Raw genomic sequence first — 26,666 nt, 5'->3', positions numbered from 1 at the left:
TCGACCCCTGGTACACCTCTTCACTTTTCATAGCTCTATAGCCTCTCTGCCCCCATTCGACCCCTGGTACACCTCTTCACTTTTCATAGCTCTATAGTCTCTCTGCCCCCAATTCGACCTCTGGGACGCCTCTTCACTTTTCATAGCTCTATAGTCTCTCTGCCCCCCCAATTCGACCTCTGGGACACCTCTTCACTTTTCATAGCTCTATAGCCTCTCTGCCCCCAATTCGACCTCTGGGACACCTCTTCACTTTTCATAGCTCTATAGCCTCTCTGCCCCTATTCGACCCTGGGACACCTCTTCACTTTTCCTAGCTCTATAGCCTCTCTGCCCCCAATTCGACCTCTGGGACGCCTCTACACTTTTCATAGCTCTATAGTCTCTCTGCCCCCCCAATTCGACCTCTGGGACACCTCTTCACTTTTCATAGCTCTATAGCCTCTCTGCCCCCAATTCGACCTCTGGGACACCTCTTCACTTTTCATAGCTCTATAGCCTCTCTGCCCCTATTCGACCCTGGGACACCTCTGCACTTTTCATAGCTCTATAGTCTCTCTGCCCCCAATTCGACCCCTGGTACACCTCTTCACTTTTCATAGCTCTATAGTCTCTCTGCCCCCAATTCGACCCCTGGTACACCTCTTCACTTTTCATAGCTCTGTGACCACTCTATGGTCTCATAGGCCTTAGAGCTAGGAAAAGTGTAGAGGTGTCCCAGAGGTAGACTCTATGGTGAAGCCGGAAAGAGGAAGCTGGAGGGGGGACCATCGAGAGGGGCGCTCCGGTGCCGCTCTAGGCTTCCCTCTCGCCGAGTCCTCCTTCGGGCTCCGGGCGGGCGGGGCCGGGGCGGTCACGTGCGGTGGGCGGGGCCTGGCCCGGAGGGGCGGGGCGCGGCGGGCTGGCTGGCTCAGTCGCCTCAAGTTGGCAGGAGGGAGGCCGGCGGGGCAGGAGCCATGGAGAAGCCGCGGAGGCTGGTGGTGGTGACGGGTAAGGGCGGCGGGCGGCGGCGGCGGCCTCGGGCCAGAGGAGGGGGCCGGGTTGGGTTTTTTATTGGGGGGGGGGGCAGAATTCCTGAGGGTGGGGGGGAAGCATTTAAGGGCCGAACTTTGTCCCCCCTCGAAATGTGCCCCCCCACCTCCCGCGACCCCCGCCTCGGGTTCCCCCCGCCTTTGGTTCCCCCTCCCTCCCCCTTCCAAATAAAGGAAAGTTCGAACTTGTCACTAACTTGCAATTTGTTTCTGTTTCTCTTCCTCCCCTCCACTTTTTTTTTAAAAAAATCCACTCTTGCCTCGTTTAATTAATGCTCAATAATTGGCCCCTCCCTCTTTAGATTCTGCCTCTTTTTTTAAAAAACTTCGCTGTTCTCAAAATTCTAAATAAATGCTGTGATTTCCCGTTATGTGATTGAAGAAGCAACAGTTTAATTAATGCTAATTAATTGGCCTCTCCCTCTTTTGATCCTTCCTCTCTTTCCTGTTTTTTTAAACTTAACTCTTCTCAAAATTAATAATAAATAAACGCCGTGATTTCCCGTTATGTGACTGCAGAAGCAACAGTCAGCCCCACCCAACAGAGCCCTCTTAGGATTAAACTCTTCCTTTTTTTCCATCCCCCTTTCTTTCTGCTGCTGCTCCAGCCCTTTTAACGCCCCTCCCCTGAATCATCTCCCTGAAATAATCTCTCCTTCCCTCTTACTCATTTTCTTTTGACCCTTCCCCGAATGCCTTCTCTCCTTCCAGCCTTTCCAAAGCTCCTCCTCCTTAACCCCCCCCAATAACTATATTTATCACCGCCTCATTCAAATTGTTACCTATTGAAATTTTAAACCAGATCTTATGGGAAAGTGGCGTGAAGGGTGGTTTGGGGGGGGCAGGAGAAGAAGGTTCCTAGTTGGGCTTTTGTGAAAGCAATCCCTGGGCAATTTAGGGCGATTGTGTGAGAATTATGTTGCATATGTGGTTGAGCAAAGCTCTTTTCGTTGTGTGTTATTGAGGGGGGGTGTCCTCTTGGCTAACATTCATAAATTATTATTAACAATAAAGGCGCAGTGTTACTGACACCATTTTAAGGTGGCATATAAACAGTCAGGTTTTTTTGTTTGTGTGTTGGAAGAAAAAGGCTAGCTTAACTTGCCCTGGGAAAGTCCCATGGAAATTGGCTCACGGTCTGTTGTTGTGTCTCTTGTCTGAGATGGGGGGGGGGGCTGGCCTCTTCGCCAACTCCCCCCCCCCTCCGCTTTCTGGGGGCGGACTCCTTTTTCCCTGCAGCTGCAGCTGGAGACCTTGGAATCAAATGCAAACTCCGACAAGTGGTTGGATGCACAGCCTCCTCTTAATTCCCCAGATTCTCCCCCACCCCAAAAAAACCCAGCTCTGAAATCACGCCTAGGGGAAGACAGGTTGGGGGTGGGGAAGCCAGCAGAGTTGACTTGCAAGAAAGGAGTCCAGAAATGTTGCTCCCGGGAGTTTTCCTGCAGTGGGTTATTCGAAACAGCAGAGTTGTGTCTGAGAGAGAGGAGGGGCCGGAGAAAGCTGGGGGGGAATGAGGCACAAAAGGGGGTGGGATCTGGGGGGGGGGTGAGCAGAGAGATGGGAACAGCCTCTGGACTGGGGGATGGGCTGAGAGGAGTGACACGCTTCTTCCCACCTGCGCTTCCCCGTCATGGGAGTCAGAGCAGCACCCTCTGGACCAGCTGGGGTGGCCTGAATTCGAACCCGAGACGCACCCACTTGGCTCCTGGCAGCGAAAGAGGTGCTGGTCTTTGGAGCCCCATCGTTGAGATCTCCAGCTGAGCATGTGAATCTGTTTTTGCACACCTGTGGAGCACGACTGCCTTGCAGACGTGTGGAAAGTAAAATTGGATTTATTATTTTTTTGCAGAGGAGACCTTCCTTTCCTTGCCGCAAGAGGAGAGCACTGACTGCCACAGGCGTCATGTCCACAAGTGCGCTCTCTCTCTGTGTGTCAAGATAATCTGGCATTTGGGAGCAGCTGGCTTCCCGCTAATTAGCCAAGGAGGCCTCTGGTGAGCCCAAGCACCCAGAAGGACTCTGAAACACTCTATTGAATGATTATCTGATGGCAGGCCTCTCTCTCCTTGGTTGTGGAAGGAAGAATGGAACACAAAAGGAGCCCTCTGTCTGGGGGGGGGGGGTGAAGGGGGAGGGCGGCTGTCTTCCCTACACACACACACACACACACACACACACTCTGCAGCTATGTAGCAGGCTGGCACCTGTAGGATTAACAGGCTGAAATTGTCCTCTCGGAGTTATGGCTGTTATTATTTACAGACTTCCTTCTTTTTTTTTTTTTTTTTTTTTTTTTTTTTTTTTTCACTTCCGGAGGCGGCGCGAAACAGCAATGGCGGTCCTCTTCAGTCGCTGAAAAGGGTCGTGCGCTGCGGCACAGCGACGACCCAGCAAGACAAACCACGGGTAGAGTGAGCCCGTGGCCGTGGGATTCGGCGGGTACCAAGAGCGACCCCGGAAACGTGGAAGGGACCCCGTAAGGGGCTCCGGAACGTGGAGGGGGTAGCGGTGCTGTGAATCCATCGCTCTTTCCGCGGAAGTGAAGCCGCGCGGCTGCTGCTGATGAGCGCTGACCTTTCTTCTATGATCAATCGATTTGAGACTACATACTCGTGAGTAAGAAAATCTGAGACTCTATTTGAACAACAAATTTCTGCAATTTGGCTGAAAACGGGAGACGCTAAAAAGGAAGTCAGTCTTCCGTCCCTGTTTAAAGTACTGAGCAAAGCTTCTTTAAAGTTGAAGCGCTGAAAGGAGTTTAAAAGAAGATGGAATTTACTCTGCAAATTCGGAATTGATAAATTGAAAGTTAAGGAAAAGTTAGAACTGTGTTATAAGTGGACAGAGACTGTGTTATTCCCCTTCATTCTGTGTGGATTACAAAGTTGCAAGACCCAGCTCTCGAGCTGCCTGGACATAAAGTAGCATCAGATTGTGGTGACTGTGCATAGAGATACAAAGTTTTACTGGGCTACTCTGCAAGTTATAAAAAAGGAACCGTTGCACATATTCTGACAAAGAACTCATACTCTCTGCAGTTTAAAGTGAACTTAGAGGGTCCCCCCTTTGTTTTGGATTTTACTTCATTTGGGAGCTTATTGGTGGAAAATTCCATCTTTCCTTAACTTTTGGGGAGCTCCCCCTGCTGGATTGTGGAAATATCAGCCTCTGAGAACTGCTGGTTGTTTTGGAACTTTTATGCTTGGATGTTTACCTTCCTTTTGGATTGCTTTTCCCATGGGATTTACAATTTGACCTTGAAGCCTAGACAGCTGTGGAATGAGTGGTGCAGCAAAAACAAGGGCTGGTAAGAAAGCTAAACAGACTGAACTATTGCAATCAACTTTGCCTGTGCAGGCACGTAGATCATCTGTCCCAATTGTGACAGGTCTGCAGGAAGAACAATCTAAACAGCCAGCTCTAGAGGACATGGCTGCAGGAGGGCTTGACCCTGTCTCTAAAGAAATACTGGAGCAATTGGCTGCATTAAACAAGAAGGCCGATGATCAAGCGGTTAAATTAGATCAAGTGACAGCTACAATTAATAAATTGACAGACCAAGTTGCCCAAAACACACAGGCGATAGGTAACATTGAAAAGACTGCGACGGAAAATCGAAGACTAGTCGAAGAAGTGAATACAAAAGCAGACCAAAATAAAAAAAGGATAGAGGAATTAAGAGGGGAAGTAAGACCACTGAGTAGACAGATTACTGAACAACAGGCCTATCTGTCTATGGCAGAACTGAAAAATCGGGAGAGCAACCTTAGGATTAGAAATATCCCAGAACAAGAAAAGGAAGATTTGGCTGGTTTTTTGACAGCAGAAATATCCAAATTCTGGGGTTTGGCAGAAGAGAAGGACTTTAAAATTGTTACCGCCTTTAGATTGGGAAGTGCGGCCAGGAAGGATAAACCAAGAGATTGCTTGATCATTTTGAGATACAAGCAAGAAAAAGATAATATACTCGGCCTACACTTTAAAAATCCATTGGTGGTACAGGGAAAAATAGCAGAAATCTTCAGAGACATACCAAAACAGCTGTTGGATTTAAGAACTACATATAAAGACCTAGCAAGACTACTGAGAAACAACTCAATCCGTTACAGGTGGGAATTCCCGCAAGGACTATCTTTTAACTTGAAAGGGAAGAAGGTTAGAATCAGAACGGCAGAGGAGCAAGATAAGTTTCTAAGTGACTACGGGGAAGACCTTCGAAAAGGAACCGCAGGTGTCTGGGCACTCCCCAAGCCCGACGTAAAAGACCCACCTCCAGACACAGACGACAAGGGAGACAAACCCATTGGCTGACAAACTGATCCAGGATGTCTCTGCAGCTTTTCAGTTGGAATATTCACGGTGCAAATTCCCCTGAAAAAAGGAAAGGAATCTTTCATATATTGAAGAAGGAACAATTAGACGTTATATGTCTACAGGAAACCCATGTAACTAGGCTCCACAGAAGAGTACTAATTAACAAGAGACTAGGCCAAGAATTTATTTCATCAGATAAAGTAAAGAAAAGAGGAATAGTGATATATGCAAAGGAGAGCCTAGCACCAAAATTTGTTTTTAAAGATGAACAAGGAAGAATTTTGGCGATTGAAATACAATCTCAAGGAGAAAAATTCCTGATAGTAGGAATCTACGCACCAAATGATGGGAAATCAGAATTCTACAAGAAGCTGCATGAGATAATGCTGGATTATATTGATTACAACAACATCATTTTGATGGGAGATATGAATGGAGTTGTCTCCACACATATGGATAAGTCACAAAACCAAAACTTGACTAAAGATGGCAGACTACCAAAGACTTTCTTTGAACTTACAGACAATATGGATTTGATTGACATCTGGAGAATAAAGAACCCTCTAGGTAAAGAGGGAACATTCTTTTCTGAGGCCCACCTATCTTGGACACGAATCGACCAAATCTGGGTATCTAGAGGACTGGCACCTAAGACCAAAAAAATAGAGATCTGTCCCAAAATTTGCTCCGACCATAACGCTCTGAAAATGGACTTGAGACTCACACCAACTGGATCCTTTAGATGGAGAATGAATGACTCTTTGTTTAGAGATCAGGAGATTGTAAAGAAGGCCCAAAAAATGATGAAGGATTATTTTGAAATTAATTTGAATACTTCGGTGGAGAAAAAAACAATCTGGGACGCAAGTAAAGCTGTTATGAGAGGGTTTCTGATACAGCAGAATACTATTAGGAAAAAACTCTGGAATGGTAAAAAGGACAAGATTTTGGAGAAGATAAAAGAAGGAGAGAAAAGGTTGAGATTGAACCCAAAATCCAAAGAAGTCTTAAGAGCAATAAAATTCCATCAAGCACAATATGCGAAATTGATAAATCAAGAAGTAGAATGGAAGGTTAAACAGATGAAACAAAGATCATTCGAATCGGCAAACAAATGTGGGAAACTATTGTCATGGCAGCTGAAAAAGAGACAGAAATTGAACTTTGTTACCAACCTAGAGGTTGATGGTGAATGTATTCAGAAACCTGAAGAAATCAGAAAGTGTTTCCAGAGATATTTCAAAAAACTGTTTACACAAGGTCATCAAGAAGAGAACGAGATAAATGAATTCTTAAAAAGCTATGGCCTGCAAAAATTGACTCAAGATAAACAAATAACCCTGAACTATAAAATAACAGAACAAGAAATCGAAAGCGCCATTCAGAATATGCAAGTAGGTAAATCTCCGGGCCCAGATGGTCTTACCTCCAAATACTATAAGACATTGAAGGAATACCTGATCCATCCATTGTTGGAGGTATGCAACCAAATTATGGAAGGGAAGGGAGCACCAGAATCGTGGAAAGAGGCATTCATCATGTTGATACCAAAATCAGAATCTGAAAAGACTCAACTTAGGAATTATCGCCCTATCTCACTCCTAAATGTGGATTATAAAATTTTTGCTGATATTTTGGCAAATAGATTGAAAAAAGTTTTAAACGAAGTAATTCACAAGGATCAAGCAGGCTTTCTCCCTGGCAGGCATTTGTCAGACAACACTAGAAACATCGTGGATGTTTTGGAACTATTACAGACAAATTTAAATACAAAAGCAGCTTTAATATTTATCGACGCGGAGAAGGCCTTTGACAACATATCTTGGAAATTTATGAAGAAAAATTTAGAAGGGATGGGAGTGGGAAGGGTGTTTCAAAATGGTATTGAAGCAATTTATTCAGACCAAAAAGCTAAATTGATAGTAAACAATGTGGTGACAGAAGAGTTTAAGATTGAAAAAGGAACACGACAGGGGTGCCCCCTATCACCCTTGCTATTTATTTCGGTCCTGGAGGTCCTGCTGAACTTGATTAGAAAGGACCAGCAGGTAGAAGGAATACAGGTCGGAGAAAAACAATATAAATTGAAGGCCTTTGCGGATGATTTGGTATTGACATTACAGGAGCCAGTGCCTAGTACAAAAAGAGCTTTGGAATTAATTTCTGAGTTTGGTCGGGTGGCGGGATTCAAGTTAAATAAACAAAAAACTAAGGTATTGGTAAAAAACTTGACACCTTCAGAAATAGATGGGTTTCAGAAGGAAACTGAATTGAACGTGACAAAAAAAGTGAGATACCTGGGGGTTAATCTGACTGGGAAAAATTTGAACTTGTTCAAAGACAACTATGAAAAGTGTTGGTCTGAAATTAAAAAAGATTTAGATACTTGGTCAAGATTGAAACTTTCCTTGTTGGGAAGAATTGCAGCAGTTAAGATGAATGTATTGCCAAGAATGCTGTTTCTGTTTCAGGCCCTCCAAATCGTGGACAGAGTGGAGTGTTTTGGAAAGTGGCAGAGGGACATTACCAAGTTTGTCTGGCAGGGCAAAAAGCCCCGAATAAAATTTAAAATATTAACGGATGCAAAGGAAAGAGGGGGATTTGCCCTGCCGGACTTAAGGCTGTACTATGAAGCCGCATCCTTCTGCTGGATGAAAGATTGGTTTTTGTTAGAAAACACGGATGTCCTTGATTTGGAAGGGTTTAACAACGCTTTTGGGTGGCATGCATATTTGTGGTACGACAAGGTAAAGGTTCATAAACTATTTAAAAACCACATTGTAAGGAAATCGTTGTTTAATGTCTGGACTAAATATAAGGACTTATTCGAAAATAAGACTCCGAGGTGGCTATCACCGATGGAGGCTAAGGCCATAAAAATACTTAATATGGGGGGTGGCTGGGCAAAATATTGTGAATTAATAGAAAGAGTGGGTGATACTTGGAGGTTGCAGAGTTTTGAAAAACTGAAAGGAAGTGTGCGAGACTGGTTCCATTATGCCCAAATTTTAGAGATCTTTAAAAAAGATAAAAAAATTGGCTTCCAGGTGGAAAAATCAAAACTAGAGTCAGAACTACTTGAACCTAAGACGAAAGTGCTTTCAAGAATGTACAACTTGCTGCTTAAATGGAACACCCAAGACGAATTAGTTAAATCAGCCATGATAAAATGGGCACAAGATATTGGATACAACATTATGTTTGAAGACTGGGAAAGGTTATGGACCACCGGCATGAAATTTACGGCATGTAGTGCCTTAAAAGAAAATATTATGAAAATGGTGTACAGGTGGTACATGACCCCAGTCAAACTTGCAAAGATATACCATCTGTCTGATAATAAATGTTGGAAATGCAAAGAGGCTGAAGGAACGTTCTTTCACCTCTGGTGGACATGCCCGAGGGTGAAAGCCTTTTGGGAAATGATTTATAATGAGTTGAAAAAGGTATTCAGATATACCTTTCAGAAGAAACCAGAGGCCTTCCTCCTGGGCATTGTGGGCCAGAGAGTGCTAAAGAAAGATAGAACTTTTTTTCTATATGCAACCACAGCAGCAAGAATCCTTTTAGCCAAATATTGGAAGGCACAGGAGTTACCCACACTGGAAGAGTGGCATACACAACTGATGGACTATATGGAACTAGCAGAGATGACTGGCAGAATTCGAGACCTGGGAGAAGACGCGATAGAAGAGGATTGGAGAAAGTTTAAGGACTATCTACAAAAACATTATAAGTTATTTGAATGTTGAGAATTTGCTAAGTTTTGAGAAAAATATGCCTCAATATTGAAATTTGGATATGACTGTGACCGGGTTATGATTGAGAAAAGTCTAAATTTTTAAAGTGAATAATTAGATGAAACTATAAGAACATATGAAACAAGGTAACAATTTGCTATTTAATTTTTATTGTAAAAAATACAGGGATGGAGGATATGGGGAAGTCCAGAGGATAATGAAAAAAGATCTGGAAAATGAAATTTTCTCTTATTTCTTTTCTGTTTTCTTTTCTTCTTTTTTATTGTAAAACAGTCTTTGTTGGATTATTGACGATGTATCTTGACTCCGGAAAACAAAGCAATAAAAAATATTTAAAAAAAAAAAAATAAACTCTTCCTTTTTTTCCATCCCCCTTTCTTTCTGCTGCTGCTCCAGCCCTTTTAACGCCCCTCCCCTGAATCATCTCCCTGAAATAATCTCTCCTTCCCTCTTACTCATTTTCTTTTGACCCTTCCCCGAATGCCTTCTCTCCTTCCAGCCTTTCCAAAGCTCCTCCTCCTTAACCCCCCCCAATAACTATATTTATCACCGCCTCATTCAAATTGTTACCTATTGAAATTTTAAACCAGATCTTATGGGAAAGTGGCGTGAAGGGTGGTTTGGGGGGGGCAGGAGAAGAAGGTTCCTAGTTGGGCTTTTGTGAAAGCAATCCCTGGGCAATTTAGGGCGATTGTGTGAGAATTATGTTGCATATGTGGTTGAGCAAAGCTCTTTTCGTTGTGTGTTATTGAGGGGGGGTGTCCTCTTGGCTAACATTCATAAATTATTATTAACAATAAAGGCGCAGTGTTACTGACACCATTTTAAGGTGGCATATAAACAGTCAGGTTTTTTTGTTTGTGTGTTGGAAGAAAAAGGCTAGCTTAACTTGCCCTGGGAAAGTCCCATGGAAATTGGCTCACGGTCTGTTGTTGTGTCTCTTGTCTGAGATGGGGGGGGGGGCTGGCCTCTTCGCCAACTCCCCCCCCCCTCCGCTTTCTGGGGGCGGACTCCTTTTTCCCTGCAGCTGCAGCTGGAGACCTTGGAATCAAATGCAAACTCCGACAAGTGGTTGGATGCACAGCCTCCTCTTAATTCCCCAGATTCTCCCCCACCCCAAAAAAACCCAGCTCTGAAATCACGCCTAGGGGAAGACAGGTTGGGGGTGGGGAAGCCAGCAGAGTTGACTTGCAAGAAAGGAGTCCAGAAATGTTGCTCCCGGGAGTTTTCCTGCAGTGGGTTATTCGAAACAGCAGAGTTGTGTCTGAGAGAGAGGAGGGGCCGGAGAAAGCTGGGGGGGAATGAGGCACAAAAGGGGGTGGGATCTGGGGGGGGGGTGAGCAGAGAGATGGGAACAGCCTCTGGACTGGGGGATGGGCTGAGAGGAGTGACACGCTTCTTCCCACCTGCGCTTCCCCGTCATGGGAGTCAGAGCAGCACCCTCTGGACCAGCTGGGGTGGCCTGAATTCGAACCCGAGACGCACCCACTTGGCTCCTGGCAGCGAAAGAGGTGCTGGTCTTTGGAGCCCCATCGTTGAGATCTCCAGCTGAGCATGTGAATCTGTTTTTGCACACCTGTGGAGCACGACTGCCTTGCAGACGTGTGGAAAGTAAAATTGGATTTATTATTTTTTTGCAGAGGAGACCTTCCTTTCCTTGCCGCAAGAGGAGAGCACTGACTGCCACAGGCGTCATGTCCACAAGTGCGCTCTCTCTCTGTGTGTCAAGATAATCTGGCATTTGGGAGCAGCTGGCTTCCCGCTAATTAGCCAAGGAGGCCTCTGGTGAGCCCAAGCACCCAGAAGGACTCTGAAACACTCTATTGAATGATTATCTGATGGCAGGCCTCTCTCTCCTTGGTTGTGGAAGGAAGAATGGAACACAAAAGGAGCCCTCTGTCTGGGGGGGGGGGGTGAAGGGGGAGGGCGGCTGTCTTCCCTACACACACACACACACACACACACACACTCTGCAGCTATGTAGCAGGCTGGCACCTGTAGGATTAACAGGCTGAAATTGTCCTCTCGGAGTTATGGCTGTTATTATTTACAGACTTCCTTCTTTTTAAATGAAAAAGGGAGAGGAAAGGTTGATGGTGCTTTTCTTGGAACAAATAGTTCCAGTTTTTAGGTTCCCTGATCATCTGTAGGATGACCTTTGGGTGACCAGACTTGGAAAATGTTGGTTGAAGTTGGCTGTCTTTCTCCCTCGTTCTGGGTCAGAAATGGCAGGCAGGCAGATTGGAGCCATGTAACTTCCTGCAGGTCCCTTTTTATGAGTCTGAAGCTACGTAGGAACTGCCAATATGAATTGCCTTCCTTGTGTCTTAAAAGTTTCTGAAGAAGTGTGCATGCACACGAAAGCTTATACGCAGAACAACTTAGTTGGTCTCTAAGGTGCTACTGAATCTAGTTTTTTTTATTTATTTGGGAGATCTCACTCCAGGAAACTGGCACTCACCTTAATAGCCAGCATCCCTTTGTCCTAAAGATGCCCAGACCCCAATTTAATGCTTTCTGTAAATGGGTACACTAGTCTCCCCTAAATTCAAGATCTTAGGGGGGGGAATGTAAATTCTGGCACTTATGGGCACCCACAAAGGAGACATGCATGTCAACAGAAGCTTACTGCCCTATCTGTGCGGTTTTACCAGCCTTGCAAATAGCAGCTCGCCTGTGGTGAGTAGAAACAGGCCTCCAGACGATCAGTTACCAATACTTTGTACTTGTAATAAAAAAATATTGTCATGTCAGCAAGCTCCTCCAGTACAGTAAGGAAAAATCTGACATCTCACAGGCCCTGGGCAACTTAACCATTAGCTGGGGGCAGAATCCAAGACGTTCTCATTCAGTAATTACAATTATGGGTTGCTAGTTAACTAAAGTTACTCATTACTGAGCCAAAGGGGCATTCTTAGCAGAATGCTGGTGTGACCTTTGCGTCTTGGGCCAATTCTTACATAACGCAGCTTTGTCAAAGGAAATGTTTACTAAGTAAAAAAATCTGGTCTGGAGGAAAGAGCGTTGGGCTTCAGATCCCATGACTTGAGTTCAGATTCCATCGGGGGGTAAGCAGTTCGCTGAGAAAGCCAGTCTCTGCCTGCCTGTCCTACCTTACAAGGTTCTTGTGAAGCCAGAGTGCAGGTGTGTGTTTGCATTCTTGTGCGTGGATTTGATTGGCAACTGGTACACTCATGCCTGGGCTGGCAGAGCTTGACCACAGCAATTGCCAACTTCCGTGTTCAATGACTGCAGTGCAGTCTCTGTGAGGGTTTGATCCAGAATCTGCAGTTAGCAACTATGCTGCAGCATTCTGCACTGACAGGTCCCTGTCTGTAGGAACATGTCCGCATGGGTGTTAATTTTAATACTGCACCTAAAAGTCCATAGCTGCTTAGGACCAGCTTGTTGCCTTGATCTCTTTGATCTGCTGAGTTGGCAAAGACTTGCTTTCGCAATTCATAATCATCATCATCACTTTTAATTTGTATGCCGTCTTTCTATCTTGCAATACTCAAGATGGTTTACAAGCTGAAGAAACAAAGAATGTACACCAGAGGTCAGCAAACTTTTCCAGCAGGGGGCCAGTCCACTGTCCCTCAAACCTTGTGGAGGGCCGGACTCTATGGGGGGGGGGGGGGATGAACGAATTCCTATGCCCCACAAATAACCCAGAGATGCATTTTAAATCAAAGGACACATTCTACTCATGTAAAAACACGGCAATTCCCGGACCCTCCGTGGGCCTGATTGAGAAGGCGATTGGGCCAGATCCGGCCCCCAGGCCTTAGTTTGCCTCCCGATGCCTTATAACAATCTAATGCAATACAAAAAAGTGAGAATAAAACATAACTTTAAAATAAGCAACCTACATCAAGAAAGTAACATTCAGCAATCACTGGAATAGTCCAGAATCATAATATCAGCATATAAAAAGTAAACGTGAATTCACTCTTAACAATTACAATAAACAATTTCTAAACTACAATCAATAAAACCACGGCAAGCCACGATGCATAAAATAATACAATACAAATTGAGGAGCAGAGACTGGAGGGTGGGCAAGGCAGGGGGAAGGAGGCCTTGCCTGATGAAGTCTCTCCCCTCGTGTAAGAAGTGAATCCCTTGGCGTGGCAGGACCCACACTGTGACTCAGAGAATCATAGAGTGGAGCTGGAAAGGGACCCTGAGGACCATCTAGTCCACCCCCTGCAATGCAGCTGTCCCTTACGGGGACCAAACCTGCAGCCTGGGCGTCATCAGCACCACGCTCTCAGCAGCTGATCAGAACTCCCTGCTTAAAACAGCTTTTGTTTTGGCAAAGACACTCCAGAGCACGTAGAAGTTGAGTTTTCTCTCTCTTTCAGGACAAAATATCAGTGTTTGTGTCCCCATCACTTGCACGAGGGAGGGGGGAATTGAAATCTCTGAATCAGTTTTGAGGGAGTATTTTTGTTTCGTTTGGGGGGGGGGGCCTGGGGAGGTGGCAGGAAATGTGTTCCCAACGTGGTGTGTCCCAGGAGAATATCCAGGTCAACAGTATCAAAAACAATCCAGTGGACCTTACTTCAGAGTAGAGCTGCATAGGATGGAGAATTTTAGCGTGGCTTAGTGGTTAGGGTGTCACACTAGGACCCAGGAGGCCAGGCTTCCAATACCCCCATCCCTGGGTCCCCTGGGACCAGTCACTATCTTCCCTCTCAGTCTAGTCCTCCCTCCAAGGACTGGGGAGAGCTCTGCTCACTGCCTTGAACTCCTTGGAGTATGAAGTTATGGGTGAGAGATGGGGAGGGCAGCGCATGGTTGGGGGAGACAAGCTGTGGCTCTGCCCATGTTGCTGGACTCCATCTCCCAGCAGCCATCACGGCTTGGGGGTCAGGATGGAGCCCCCAGATCCAGGCTGCCAGCCGTGCTGGGATGTAGCCAGTGTGGTCTCGGACCTGGGAGAGACCCGAGTTCAGATTACCAGGTACCTGGCCAGGTACTTGGCCAAGCCTCCCTGGCAGGGTTGTTCTGAGGATGGCAATGGGGCAGGATGGCGGGAGGGGGGAGTCAGCCTTGCTTGGGGACGCTCAGACCCGCCAGCGAGCCCGGAGCCCCGTCGGTGAAACCTCTGCTTGTGTCGTTCCAGGGTTTGGCCCATTCGGGGAGCATTCGGTCAATGCCAGCTGGATCGCGGTTCAGGTAAATGGCGCGAGTTCTCAAGTTCTTTGTCCCATAGAAAGTAATGCAAAATGGATTAATCCATTCCAGACTTTTATAAACAACCCCTAAAACAAGAATTTAACATGAATTTTTCTATCCAACGAGACTGTTGACCCATAAAATGAAAGTAATAAACAATGTACTGCAGTCACACAATCAATCAACCAGTAGCTGAACTGGGTTCCGCACAGTCGCAAAAACAAAACAAAAAGAGCCGCAAAAACACAAAATAAATAGCAAAAACAGACAGACCTCAGCGTAACGCTCAAAACGGAAGTGTGGCACTCAAATTGGACGCGTAACACTCAAAACGAAGCACATTGGGCTTCTGCACCGAGTCCGACCCCTGGGCCACGTAGCAACTGAGATTCTCAGTGAGGCGAATTGCAAAATTGCGACTGGAAGCCTGGCTCCGACTTTAAGGCACAGCCGACCTGCTGAACGGGAAGTTGGTGCCCCCCCCCACTCCATCCCAGTCCCCTCCCCTTCTAAGTCAGGAGCTCTGGGAATATTCCTTTTTCCGAATGCTTTCAAATTAAAATCTGAGCCCGTAATCAATTGCAGCCGACTAATGGACAGCCAGCCAGATGTCTGGGCCATGACTGTGTTCGCATCTCTCTCTCCCCCCCCCCCTCTCCTATTCTGCCCCCTCCCCTCCTTCAAAACCAGCTTCTTGTATTTGGCAAGGCCCTGGGCTGCAGGTGAGACGGATCCTGGCTCCCGGCCTCCGGTGCAGAATGCCTGGGGAAAGGGGTTTTGACACCTGAACTCTGCCTCCTTTGCCTCCAACAATAAGGGGTGGGAGATCACACTTGGCCAACCAAGAAAAGAAGATATGGTATTGGGGGGTGTTGTTCTTAATCAAGCCTTTGCCATACTTGACATGCACCCTAGAATTATTCTTTAATGGAATACATCTTGACTTTTGTTTAGAAACATAGAATTGGAGAGGGCCATCTAGTTAAATGCCCCCCAGCCTTGCAGCCCAGTGTGGGGCTCGAACCCATGGCCCCCCCAGATTAAGAGCCGCCTGCTCTTCCCCAACTGAGCTGCGCCAGCCGGCAGTTCCACAGAAGGGCCCAAGGCCTGCCTTCTTAAGGTGATTCAGGCCCTCTGCCTGGTTCCCTGTTCTGGCAGTGAAGGACCCACCAGAAGGCCCTTGGGAGAGGGACCCCGGTGTCCGGGGTGGAGACGCTCCTTCAGGTCTACTGGGCCAGCTAAAGAGGCGGATTGGCATCTGAGAGCGTGAGCTTGCAAAAGTGGCTCCGCTGAACCCCAGGAAATGGTCTCCAGTGGGAGTGAGTTCCACAGTTCAACTGCGCACAAAGGAGGACTTTCTCTGCTCAGCGCCGTGATTTCTGGTGTACGTTGAGGTGTTAGCCCATGTTCCCCTGTAGTCTGCTTTCTAAAATACAGAGCCCAATTTTATCAGCCTAGTTTCTTTGCACTTGGGGAAACCAAGACAAGTTTTATATTTCAGTAGCGGACACCAGTCCTAATGTAGCCAAGTTCCTTGCTGTGTCCTTCAAAACGAGGACATGTTTGTTAAAAGGAAAGATAAGGAGTCTGTATTTTGAAACTCCCTTTTTATTGTGGATTTGGTTACACGCTTGCGTTAAAAGTCACCGTCTGTGTGCATGCAAAGAGTGGGGGTGTCCCCTCTGCTGCGGTTGCCTTAATAGCCCCGGAGTATATCTGAAGTCTGGATCGGAGGGAAATTTGGTTCAGCTCCCAATTAAAGGCGCCCCTTCCTCATTCCTGCTCCCCAGGTGGATCGGATGCAGCCATCCTTCGAAAGGTGCGCTTCTCAAACATTGTGCAAGACAGTTCTTCCCCCCTGTGTTAAGGGGAAGGAAAAAGTTGCAGGCTTTGGTATCGTTTGCCGTGAAACGTGTTCGTTCGGGAGACAGAGCGTTCAAAAACGAGCCACGTTAGGGAAAATTGCTTTGGGAAAAGGGTGCGGACAAACATGTTACCGTACTTTTCCATGTATAAGACTAGGGGTTTTTTACTGTAAAATAATTTTTAAAAACAGGGGTTGTCTTATACATGGGGGGGTCATCTTCCCCCATTTTCATAAGTTTGAGTCCCCCAAAATATATACACGGAAAAATATGGTAATTTGGAGGAATCGGCAGTAAAATGTGGATGAATTTTTGGAAGGGCTGTTCGCGGTTCATTTTTTAAGCCTGGGACAATCCCTAAATGTTTATGACCCCTCCATGGAGAAAAATCCCTGGCTGGCTTCATCTTGAGTCTCCAGCACCATCTCAGCCGAAAGTTTCCCCCTGCGTAGAGCTGCGAGGTGGGATTTTCTTTTGCTCTTCCCCCGTCCCAGCCTGGAGGGGCCCCTGCAAAAAAAGAGGCAGCCCACCCCAGCGGGCTTTTGAACACGTGCAAAGTGGACCTTTGTGTCTGCCTCAGACAGGACTTCATGGAGCTGACTGGACACAAAGACCTGTGTCTGAGTTTCTGAGTTCCAGACGGTGTGATCTGCATTTTAATAGACACAAAAATCAATTAAACAATCTTTGTAAATCCTCCCCCGGCTTTCGGGGGGGGGGGGAGCACGCTAAGCAGGTTCCTGCTTTAGTAAGTCTTGGGCGTCCTGCATCCGAAAGCTTTTGAAGGAAAAAAGAACGGAGAGGTGGGGGGGAGAAAGCCCCCCCCCCAATTCCTTTTCTCCTGTTTAAGGGATTTATTTTTTGTCTTCCCCTCCAGGGTTGAATGCGTGTCTCTCACCCCCCCCAACCCAGCCTAGAACTGTCCCAACTCGAAAGTGCTCAATGGATCTTGGGGAGATCCACAAAGCCCCCCTGCCCTGCCTTGACAGTATTATGATTATTATATATAATATTTCTATTGCATTTCCATTTTTTAATATTAAAACACAGTCTTATTGTTCACCCTACTTTTGGCTCATATTCTGCTGCTCTCAGTTTTAAATAAGTGTAAAAAGGCGTCAATCTTGAACACTGCAAGACTTCTTACAACCCTGCTAGCGCTGACGGAATTATTAGAAAGCGCCCAGAGCCTGCTTGCTCCTCCAGGCTCTTTTACCCCATTGAAGGTGGATTTTTGCATCTTTGCAGAACGAAGGCGCACAGCTTGCCGTTTGCAAAATTCACAAAGGCTTTCACTTTCCCAAGCCAAATCTGCTCTTTTTTGCAGGGACACGCTTTTTGGCAAGCGGGCCGTTTCTTTTTCTTTTATTTAAAAAGTTGGCCTGTGGTCCAGGCAGGTTGCCGGGGGCCCAGGTGTGTCCTGCGGACTGTGAAGTTGTTTGGGGGGGGCTGCTGCTCCCCCCATTTTCCAAATCCCTCGGAGGAGGGAGGTCAGAGCAGCGAGTCTCCCCACCCCTCCTAGACAATCACTGTCAGGACGTCTAGACAGACCAGATAAGGATATTAGATTCGCACAAAGCGGCCCATTGTGGAGAGGTCAGGGAATCGGTCACACACGTGGTTTCCCCCTTTCTGCGTTTGTCAGGTACGCCCAAGGCAGCGGGGAAGAATGTTTGGTGGCGGGGAATGTGCTCTCTTTCTCTCTCCCCCCTTTTAATAATCCACGCGTGGTTTAAAAAAATAAAATACGAAATAAAATACAAGTGCTGTCCCGTCCAGATTTTGCAGAAAAAAACAACAGCAACCCAAACCCAGTATATCTTTCGGCAAGGAGTTAGTAAAGTACACAGGAGAGGAAGCCAAGGGTTCAAACCTCAAGGAGAGAGAGGGGAAAAGGGGGTTGTGGGTTCTTGCTTGAACTCTAAGCACCCCAGATGCGCTGGTGTTTAAAAAGGAGACCCCCCCCCCCAAAGATCCAACTTATTTAATTTCACAAAATTCATATCCCGCTTGTAAAACGCACACCAAAGCGCTTTATGAAAATGCTGAAACGATATAATTATCCCTTAGTAAAGCTTTCCCCAAAAGTTAACGGAGGCTAGGAACAGATCAAACGTCCCACCAGCATCTGGGAAGACTTGTCTAAACAGAAATCTGTTCCGTAATCCTGTCCTCTCCGTGGCCGACCGGAATCCCTAACGGGAAGTTTGCAAGCAGGGCTTTGCAGAAGAGCACGTCCCTCTCCCGTGGTTCCCGGGACCTGGGATTCAGCAGCCTTGCTTCCTCCATGGGAGCGTTGGGGCCCCTCCTCCTCCATGGACTGGGCTGGCCCTCTCTCAGAGCCAAATAGCTTGGCGGCCCTCCTGCCTCCTGCAGCAGGGAGTTCCATAGTTTATCTCTGCTGCGCAAATAAGTCCTTTGGTTGTTGCTGTTTAGTCCTTTAGTCATGTGTCCGACTTGCCTGCCCTGAATTTTCTGGTGTTCGGCTTCAAGTCCCAGCCTCCAAATGTGCTTGGGAGAGGACTGTGTTGACCTTCAGGCAGGGGAGGGCATTCTTGAGGTGGCCCCCTCCCCAATTCATCTCCTTACTTGGCACTTGGGACCCTCCTTAAGCCGTGCCCCTTCTTCCTGATAGCGAGTCCTCGGCAAACAAGCCCTGTCCCTCGCTTGAGTTTGTTTTTATCTCTGCTTAAAAATGTCCCCCCCGCACGTTGTTCTCCTTTCCAGGAGCTGGAGAAGCTGGGCCTCGGAGACGACGTCGACCTCCACGTCTGCGAAATCCCGGTGGAATACCAGGCTGTGGAGCGGCTCATCCCTGCCTTGTGGAAGAAGCACAGCCCGCAAGTGAGTGAGTGAACGGCCGGGGGGGGGGGCGACGACACAGCAGCTGGGTGCCCACAGGAAGCTGCCTTACATCGAGTCGTCATCATCATCATCTATTATTTATACCCCACGTCACTCTGGGCAGCTTCCAACAAGAGATTAAAAATACATTAAAACGTTAAAAACTTCCCTAAACAGGGAATCTGCCTTCAGATGCCTTCTAAATGTCAGGTAGTTGTTTATCTCCCTGACATCTGAAGGGAGGGCGTTCCACAGGGTGGGAGCCACCACCAAGAAGGCCCTCTGCCTGTTTCCCTGTAACTTTGCTTCTCGCAGGGAGGGAACCGCCAGAAGGCCCTCAGGAGATGGACCCAGGTGACTGGGTATACTGGGCGGAGGCCATTTAGGGCTTTCAAAGTCAGCACCAACACTTTGAATTGTGCCAATGGAGGTCTTTCAGGACCGGTGTTACATGGTCTCCACTCCCAGTCCCCAGTCTGGCTGCCGCATTCTGGATTAGTTGCAGTTTCCGGGTCACCTTCCAAGGCAGCCCCACGGAGAGCGCATGGCAGTAGTCCAAGCGGGAGTCAGACTGTTGTGCCCACACTGGCTGGCAGCAGTGACTCCCCTGGGGTCCGGACAGGACATCTCTCCAAACCCTTCCGGAAGGTGTGGGAACCGTTTCCCGTTTCCATGAAGTGTCCTGGATGCTTCCGCTGAGATTCCAGCATTGAGGGGGTTGCTGGGCTCTACAATTCCGTAATTCATAACGCAGCACCCATTTAAATAAGAATATAGGACGCTGTCTACTTAAGCAGGGTCATACCTTTGGTCCATCTCGCTCAGACCTGCCAGCAGTTCTCTCTCATAATACAGTAAGGTAAAAGAAACTAATCTAAATAAAAACCCAAAGCCAGAAAGAGAGGGAGGGAGGGAAAACACCAAAGGGAAGGGAAACCAAAAATAAAAAGAGAAGGAAAATAAAAAGGACATCCAGTTTTCTGCCTGTCAGTTACGTAAAAGAAAGCATTTGCTCTATGAAAGCCCCCCCCCTTTTCCTGGCAGCGCTTCTCCAGGGGTTTCCAGATGTGGCGGGGGAGGGAGGGGTATTCCAGGCCCGACCTGGAGAGGCGGACGGTTGGCGCAACGCAGCTCCTCTTCCCCCTGCAGCTGGTGGTCCACGTGGGCCTGTCGGGCATGGCCACCACGGTGACGCTGGAAAAGTGCGGCCACAACATCGGCTACCGGGGGCTGGACAACTGCCGCTTCTGCCCGGGCTCCCAGTGCTGCATCGAAGGGGGGCCCGAGTGCATCGACTCCGTCATCGACATGGACGCCGTCTGCAAGAGGGTCTCCACCCTGGGGCTGGACGTCGCCGTGACGATATCGAAGGATGCCGGCAGGTAGGCGGGGCAGAATCCCCGGCTGGCGACAGAAGGAGGCCCCCCCTGGCTCAGTGGTAAGGCTGAGCCCCAAACCCTGGAGAGCCTCTGCCCCTCAGTGCAGAACTAGGCGGAGGGAAGGGTCTGGTCCTCTCTCTTGTGGCAGGGAGTTCCGTAGTTGAACAATTAAAATCAGTTTAGCAAAGGCCAAAGCAGCTCAGGGTCTCAATGTCTTACGGAGCGCCTCTCCCCATGCGAACGGATGCTGACCCTGCGCTGGTCGTCTAGGGACGCAGGTGGCGCTGGGGTCTCAACCACTGAGCCTCTTGGGCTTGCTGATTGGAAGGTCGGCAGTTCAAATCCCTGCAACGGGGTGAGCTCCCATTGCTCGGTCCCGGCTCCTGCCAGCCTAGCAGTTAAAAAGCATGCCAGTGCAAGTAAATAAATAGGTACCGCTGCAGTGGGAAGGTAAATGGCATTTCCGTGCGCTGCTCTGGTTTCTGTCACAGTGTCCCGTTGGTCCAGAAGCGGTTTAGTCCTGCTGGCCACATGACCTGGAAAGCCGTCTGCGGACAAAGGCCGGCTCCCTCGGCCTGAAAGAGAGACGAGTGCCGCAACCCCATAGCTGCCTTGGACTGGACTTAACCGCCCAGGGGTCCTTTACCTAACCTTACCCATGCCCCCCACGCCCTGAGAGGTGCAGAGGGCGGCAACACGAGAACAGGGCCTTGTCTGCGGAGGCTCCCCGTCTATGGGATGCTTTCCCCAGAGAGGCTCACTGGTGCCATCATTGCATGTCCTTAGGCAAAACCAGTCCTCTTTACCCATGAAATAATCTATTGCCTATTAACGCTGGGGGGTGGGGAAACGGGACTCTTATTATGATTATTTTATTATGCTTTTTGTTGTGTTTTTACTACTATGAGTTCTGAATGTTGGCTCTCTGAATAGAGGGCAGTACACTGCAAACCTGGACAGCTGTGTTCCGGTTTGTGAACTTTTTTTGGAAGCCCAACGTGCTCCGCTTTGAGTGCCACACGTCTGTTTTGAGACTGCAGTACATTGTTCATTGCTTTCATTTTATGGTCTCGCTAGATAGTAAAATTCACGTTAAATGGCTATTTTAGGGGTTGTTTTTAAAAGTCTGGAACGGATTAATCCGTTTTGCATGTCTTCCTATGGGAAAGCGCGCCTTGGTTTTGGAACGCTGTGGTTTTGGAATGGACTTCTGGGACGGATTAAGTTTGAGAACCAAGGGACCACTGTAAATCAAATTAATGCTAGAGAAGCGAGAAGGCCGTCCCTGCCGAGAGCCACGTTCTGCCGTTTGGCTCCGAGTTCTAATCCCCGGCTTCTCCTCCTTGCAGGTACCTCTGTGACTTCACCTACTACACCTCGCTGTACCACAGCCACGGCCGCTCGGCCTTCGTCCACGTTCCCCCGCTGGGGAGGCCCTACAGCGCCGAGCAGCTGGGGAGAGCCCTGCAGGCCATCATCGCGGCGATGCTCAGCGACTTGAAACACTCAGACAGCAACATCAATTGCCACAACGAGCACTGAGGCACGAGCCTCCCGCCTGCTCCCTCGCTCTTGCACTTCCCGAAAAGAAACTTTTCTCACAGTACCCTGGGGGGCGGGTTTTCCTTCCTGATTTTGAGCCGCAGGGCCCTCTCTGTGATCAACGATAACTCCCCAAGAAACGATTTTGCACCCTCTTTCAATTCTCCAGGTCCCCCCTTTCCAGACACAACTGGAGCAGTTTTTATTTTTGGATCCCCGCGGAGGAGTAGAGGCGTTGTTTTTTTTTAATTGTGTGTCTAGGATTTCGAAAGGGAGAGGGGGGGGGCTTATGCCTCCTGTAATATCCAAGAATCCAGGCCCTAATTTGTATGAAAATTTTTGCCTCCTGTCTCGACTTGGGTTTTTCAAAATGGGTGCGTACAAAAACGTTGTAGCTTAAAGCAGAGTATTCCTGCCTGGGAAAATCTTCTAACCCCTCGTCAAGGGGGTCAGAGCTTTCCACTCTGCCAGCCCCCCCAACGCCTCTGATGCCCCCTTGGCGAATGCTTTGGGGCAGGAAAGGGGGTGGGGTGGAGAGAGGCCTCCTTTGCTCTGACCTAGTTTTTTTTTTGGGGGGGTTGTTGTAGCAGATGACTCTTGGGGTCCCCTCCCATTATTATTTTTTAAAAGAAAAAACGGACCTCTTTGCATCACTGCCTTTTTCACACCTGGCAACTACATACCTCTGCATCCGAAGCGCACACCTTCTCTTCGGCTGGGTCTTGCTCCAGAAACTGGGAGCTGCCTTCTCCCCCCCCCCCAACACCCCCCTGAGCCCTCTTTTCCAGTGCCTCGAAAGCTAGATGCTGCTCAGACCCCACCCCAAGCACCACTTTGTACCTTAGAATCTCAGCGTGGTACTAGATCCTTTTTCTGAACTTTTTTTGCTGTGTCGGGGGGGGCTCTGGAGTAAAACTGGAATGGTGCCGCCTCCTTGATGACACTTCCTAAGAAGATTTTTTTTGGGGGGGGGACGACAATGAAGATGGGGGGGAGAGACACCCGAGACTCGCCCAGACTCCTTTTATTGCCCGGCAGAGCCATTTCTCTGTGGTTGGGACAGAAGATCCAACAGCCCCTGTCTGAAAAACATTCTGGATTCTGGCAAAGAAGGGCTGCCCTTACAAGTATTGCAGGGGGGGAAATTGCATATTTCCTCGTTTGGACATGGCAGGATGAGGGCGCCACGCTCAGCAGAGAGCTCAAAGAGTCTCGTTTTCAAAACCAGCGCGCCAACTTCGCTCTAAAAAGGTCACGGGGCGTCGCAGACTTAAAAGGAGACGAACCTGAGTGTTTAAAAATCCCGAATGGAGTTGGGTGTCACAGACTCTCCCGTCAAAATAGAGCTACATGACTAATGTCTTGGCTTAGAAGGAGGAGGAGGAATCTGTTCGAGTGGAAATGTGTGGATCCTTCTCTTTCCCCCCTCCCCTTTCTCTCTTTTTGTAAAAGAAAAGTTGATTGCTATTTGAATCTCTTAAAATCTTTAATTGGTTCTGCTTTCTCTAGTAACTCTCAGTGAGAGTTCCCCAAGGGTCGCCTGCTCAGCCCAGGGGAATTGTGTTGGCGAGCGAGAGCCACGGGGTTCGGACGCCTGAGCGGAGCCGCTTTCGGGCCTCGCCAATGGGACAAGTGGTGATGGGCAGCTTCTAGACTGTGAAGATCCTTGTATATCTGAAGCGTCTTGACTCTGAGCCCGTAGAGTCTACAATGGCTCCTGTTTTTGTTTAGTCCAGGGATTTGGGTGGGGGGTGCGATCTGTCGCTGGAGTCCATCTCCCCTCGTCACTCTTGCCCCTGACAGCTGCCTGTCCGGCTCTCCAGTCCTACATGGTGTGACCAGAAAGTTCGGTGAATGGTCACAGAAATCGGGCATTGAGAAATATTTGAACATACATGCCTTACAGGCCTTCAGAGTAGCCCCCTCATGGTCCACATTGTAGCTCAGTGAGAGAAGACAGGTCCAATTTCAAGCCCTGGCTTCTCCAGGCAGAGCTGGGAATTCCCACCTTCCTGAAATCCTGCCAGTCAGTGTAGAACTGAGCTCGATGGACCCAGGGATCCGCCATGGAGCTTCTTCCTGGCTTCCCCAGAGCCACAAATTTGGGAGCGTGCTGTTGCCACTTGGGTCCTCCTTTTGGGCTCTCCTGGAGAGAGGAGGCTGGGCTGAGTGGGCCTGATCCAGCCTGCTCTTCTTGGTTTCCTTGTGGAACCTCCATAGACAGAGCCAGCTTAGCCTTAGGACAGTGGAGAACAAGAGCAGAAGGCGGCCGCTGCGCTCTCATCGTGAGGACAGGGGGCTGGGCCTAATCCAGCACCTCATGGCTGTCCTCCTACAAATAGCGCAGTGTGCTTTTTCCTGTGTCTGCCCATTTTAGTCCTGTGGGCTCTGGGTTTCCCAGAGTATTTCCAATCTGCCATCTGTCTCCCTTTTCCCAGTGCCCTAAATCGCCCCCTTCAACCTTGAGAGTATTCAGGAATCCCACCTCTCATCATCGCCAGTCAATCGATCAACCAGTCTCCTTTAGTGGAATATGCCTACGATTGTTCAGTAGAAAGGAAACCCTGGAGAAGTCGGTGTCATTTAATCTTGCTTTCAAGCATGAGGTTTAAATATTTCTTGTGGACTTTTGCAGTAAAACGAGACATGTGCGATGGGTTTTGATCTGTTTCATAGCATATTCCAGCTGGCAATTTCGCAGAGGGCATTTCTTGTAAGGGAAAAAGCTCTCGCTCCTGAAAGTCCCACCATTTCATTCTGTTCCTCCATTTCTGGGCCGCTTTTCACTCACGCAAGTCACAAAGTGACTTGCGAACAAGAACAGAACATCACGACGACAGCGTAAATCACATAGAATAATTACCAATCGCCAGTAAAACAACTATTTTCTGTAAAGTACTGTTAACAAAACAACAGTAAAAATTAAGCCAAACAGCAGCTACACGCTTCCTGTTCTGGCTGAGAGCTGAGGATCCAAAATGCAGAGCTGGGAATGTCTCCCTCTTGCAAAGCCTGGAGAACGGCTGCCCGTCAGTCAGAAGCGCTGAGCCTGACTTCTACAGATGCCTTCCTCTGTTTTTATGAAGTTGCTTCTGTTTTTCCATCTCAGGAATCCCACAAAAGCTCCACACTGCCCCCGCCTCACTTTTACATTGCTAGCTAGAATATGTAATTTATTTTATAATCTTACAGTTTTCACAAATAATTTGATTTGGGGTGGAGGGGGGAGGGAGAGGGAGGGGCCCACCACTTTCTCCGAAGAACCTTCACTTGGGTGCTGATTTGTTTTTAAAATGCATTAAAAGTCATTTTTATTTAAGTCGTTACAGAATTAAATGTGTGTCTTTGTGTTATTATTTTCCCCTTCTCTCTCCTGTCCTGTTAAGTTCACAGACTCATAAAGTATCCCCGTTTGAACGGAAATAAAAAAGCTTCTGGTAATTCTTCAGTTCTCCAACCTGAAAAATGTATCTACTGCTGGAAAAGCATGTGTGAAAACGCATATATTGGTGAAAAGAACATACCAATGATAATAATACAGTGGAACCTTGGTTCCTGAACTGAATACGTTCCGGGAGTCAGTCTGACTCCTAAAACAGTTTGAAAACCAAGGCTTCTGACTGGCTGCAGGAAGCCACACTGGCTTCCCAAAAACGTTCAAAAACTGGATCAATCACTTCTGGTTTTTGATCGTTCAGGAGCCGATTTGTTTGGCTCCAGAGACATTCAGGAACCAGTGCATTTCTGTTGTATTGAAGCGGGTTGGACTTGACCGATCCCTTCCAACTCTGATTCTATGATATAAAAATAAATAGAGGAAAATTGCTTGCTTGTACTCTGGAAGGCATATGAAAATTAATGGGGAAACACAGCCAGATGGGCGGGGTACAATTATTATTATTATTATTATTATTAAGCCCATTCAGAAAATTTTCCAGCCTTTTAGAGTGGATTTATCCTAAATCTCCATACAAAAATGTATATTTAGGAGAAATCTGTGCTGAAGCACTGTTGCATTTTGTGTGTGTGTGTGGACACTTAAAACAACAATAGCGAAAGTGATGCTGGGATGTGGCGAGAGGAGCTGAAGAGTGGAGAAACGAGAAGTTGAGAGGGACAGACACCTGATTCAGACATCTTTGCCGCTGCTACCTAATATATGCCTGGGAGCAGCCCTGGGAGGCTGCCGACACCTTTCGTGGAGTGCAAGGGGACGAGAATCACGGGTGACTGGGATGGAGACCTTCCTCTTTGTGTCTTTCTCATCCCCCTCAGCCTCCCCCCCCCAAATATTGATGGTGCAATGTGACCTTGGGGGGGGGTGAAAAGGCCCACCTAAGCCAGCCCCCCCCCCTGCGCTTCTGCAAACAGGGCCAGCAGGTGCATCCCTCGGGAACGAGGCCAACCATTTCTGCGCATTCTTGCAGGACTTGTCCCCACACTCGGGGCCAAATGTATTATCTTTTTTCCCTTTGAAATTGAGGCTGGAGTCAGGGTGCGCTGCATTTTATCACCACCAGGTGGCGCTGCGTTACAGGCCATCCTCGCCTGGAGAGGGAACTTTGGCCCAGAGAAGCGAACTCTGCAGCTGCTCAGGAGCCTCGCCTGCCCTCCTCTCAAGCAACCCGGAAAGCAGGAGGGGTCCAAGGTTGGGTCCAAGTAACCCAGACCCCCGTCCCCCTCCCCGCTTTCGACAGGGGAGGCAGAAGAAAAACGCAAACAAATGTTCTTTTTTTGGGGGGG

General features: G+C 48.0%; 2 protein-coding genes and 1 long non-coding RNA gene across 4 annotated transcripts in view; 2 read left to right on the top strand and 1 right to left on the bottom strand.

The window, feature by feature from the left end:
* LOC310668692 overlaps positions 1 to 26,666 on the top strand; it is a 70,430-nt gene that overhangs the window by 33,203 nt on the left and 10,561 nt on the right. The window lies entirely within an intron of this gene.
* LSM4 (LSM4 homolog, U6 small nuclear RNA and mRNA degradation associated) overlaps positions 1 to 26,666 on the bottom strand; it is a 42,850-nt gene that overhangs the window by 9,120 nt on the left and 7,064 nt on the right. The window lies entirely within an intron of this gene.
* Positions 862 to 25,259, top strand: PGPEP1 (pyroglutamyl-peptidase I). Of its 2 annotated transcripts, XR_014506703.1 has the most exons (6): positions 862 to 990; positions 14,241 to 14,293; positions 18,886 to 19,002; positions 20,152 to 20,384; positions 21,731 to 23,537; positions 23,577 to 25,259. XR_014506703.1 is itself a non-coding variant. In XM_083421956.1 (5 exons), the coding sequence occupies exons 1-5, from the start codon at positions 957 to 959 to the stop codon at positions 21,921 to 21,923; spliced, it is 630 nt and encodes a 209-aa protein (XP_083278082.1). In that variant the 5' UTR covers positions 866 to 956; the 3' UTR covers positions 21,924 to 25,259. The 2 variants fall into 2 exon arrangements, 1 of the variants encoding a protein (XP_083278082.1); XM_083421956.1 differs by having other exon boundaries at positions 866 to 990; positions 21,731 to 25,259.

This window comes from Podarcis tiliguerta (assembly GCF_965153285.1).
Source record: "Podarcis tiliguerta genome assembly, chromosome: 18".
Lineage (NCBI taxonomy): Eukaryota > Metazoa > Chordata > Lepidosauria > Squamata > Lacertidae > Podarcis > Podarcis tiliguerta.
This window is presented reverse-complemented; position numbering and strand designations above follow the sequence as displayed.

Excerpts from the sequence above, each read along its gene's own strand:
- PGPEP1 (XM_083421956.1), top strand. The coding sequence starts at position 957 with ATGGAGAAGCCGCGGAGGCTGGTGGTGGTGACGG. Across the intron at positions 14,294-18,885 it reads CCAGCTGGATCGCGGTTCAG|GAGCTGGAGAAGCTGGGCCT; the intron begins GTAAATGGCGCG and ends TCTCCTTTCCAG. Across the intron at positions 19,003-20,151 it reads GGAAGAAGCACAGCCCGCAA|CTGGTGGTCCACGTGGGCCT; the intron begins GTGAGTGAGTGA and ends TTCCCCCTGCAG.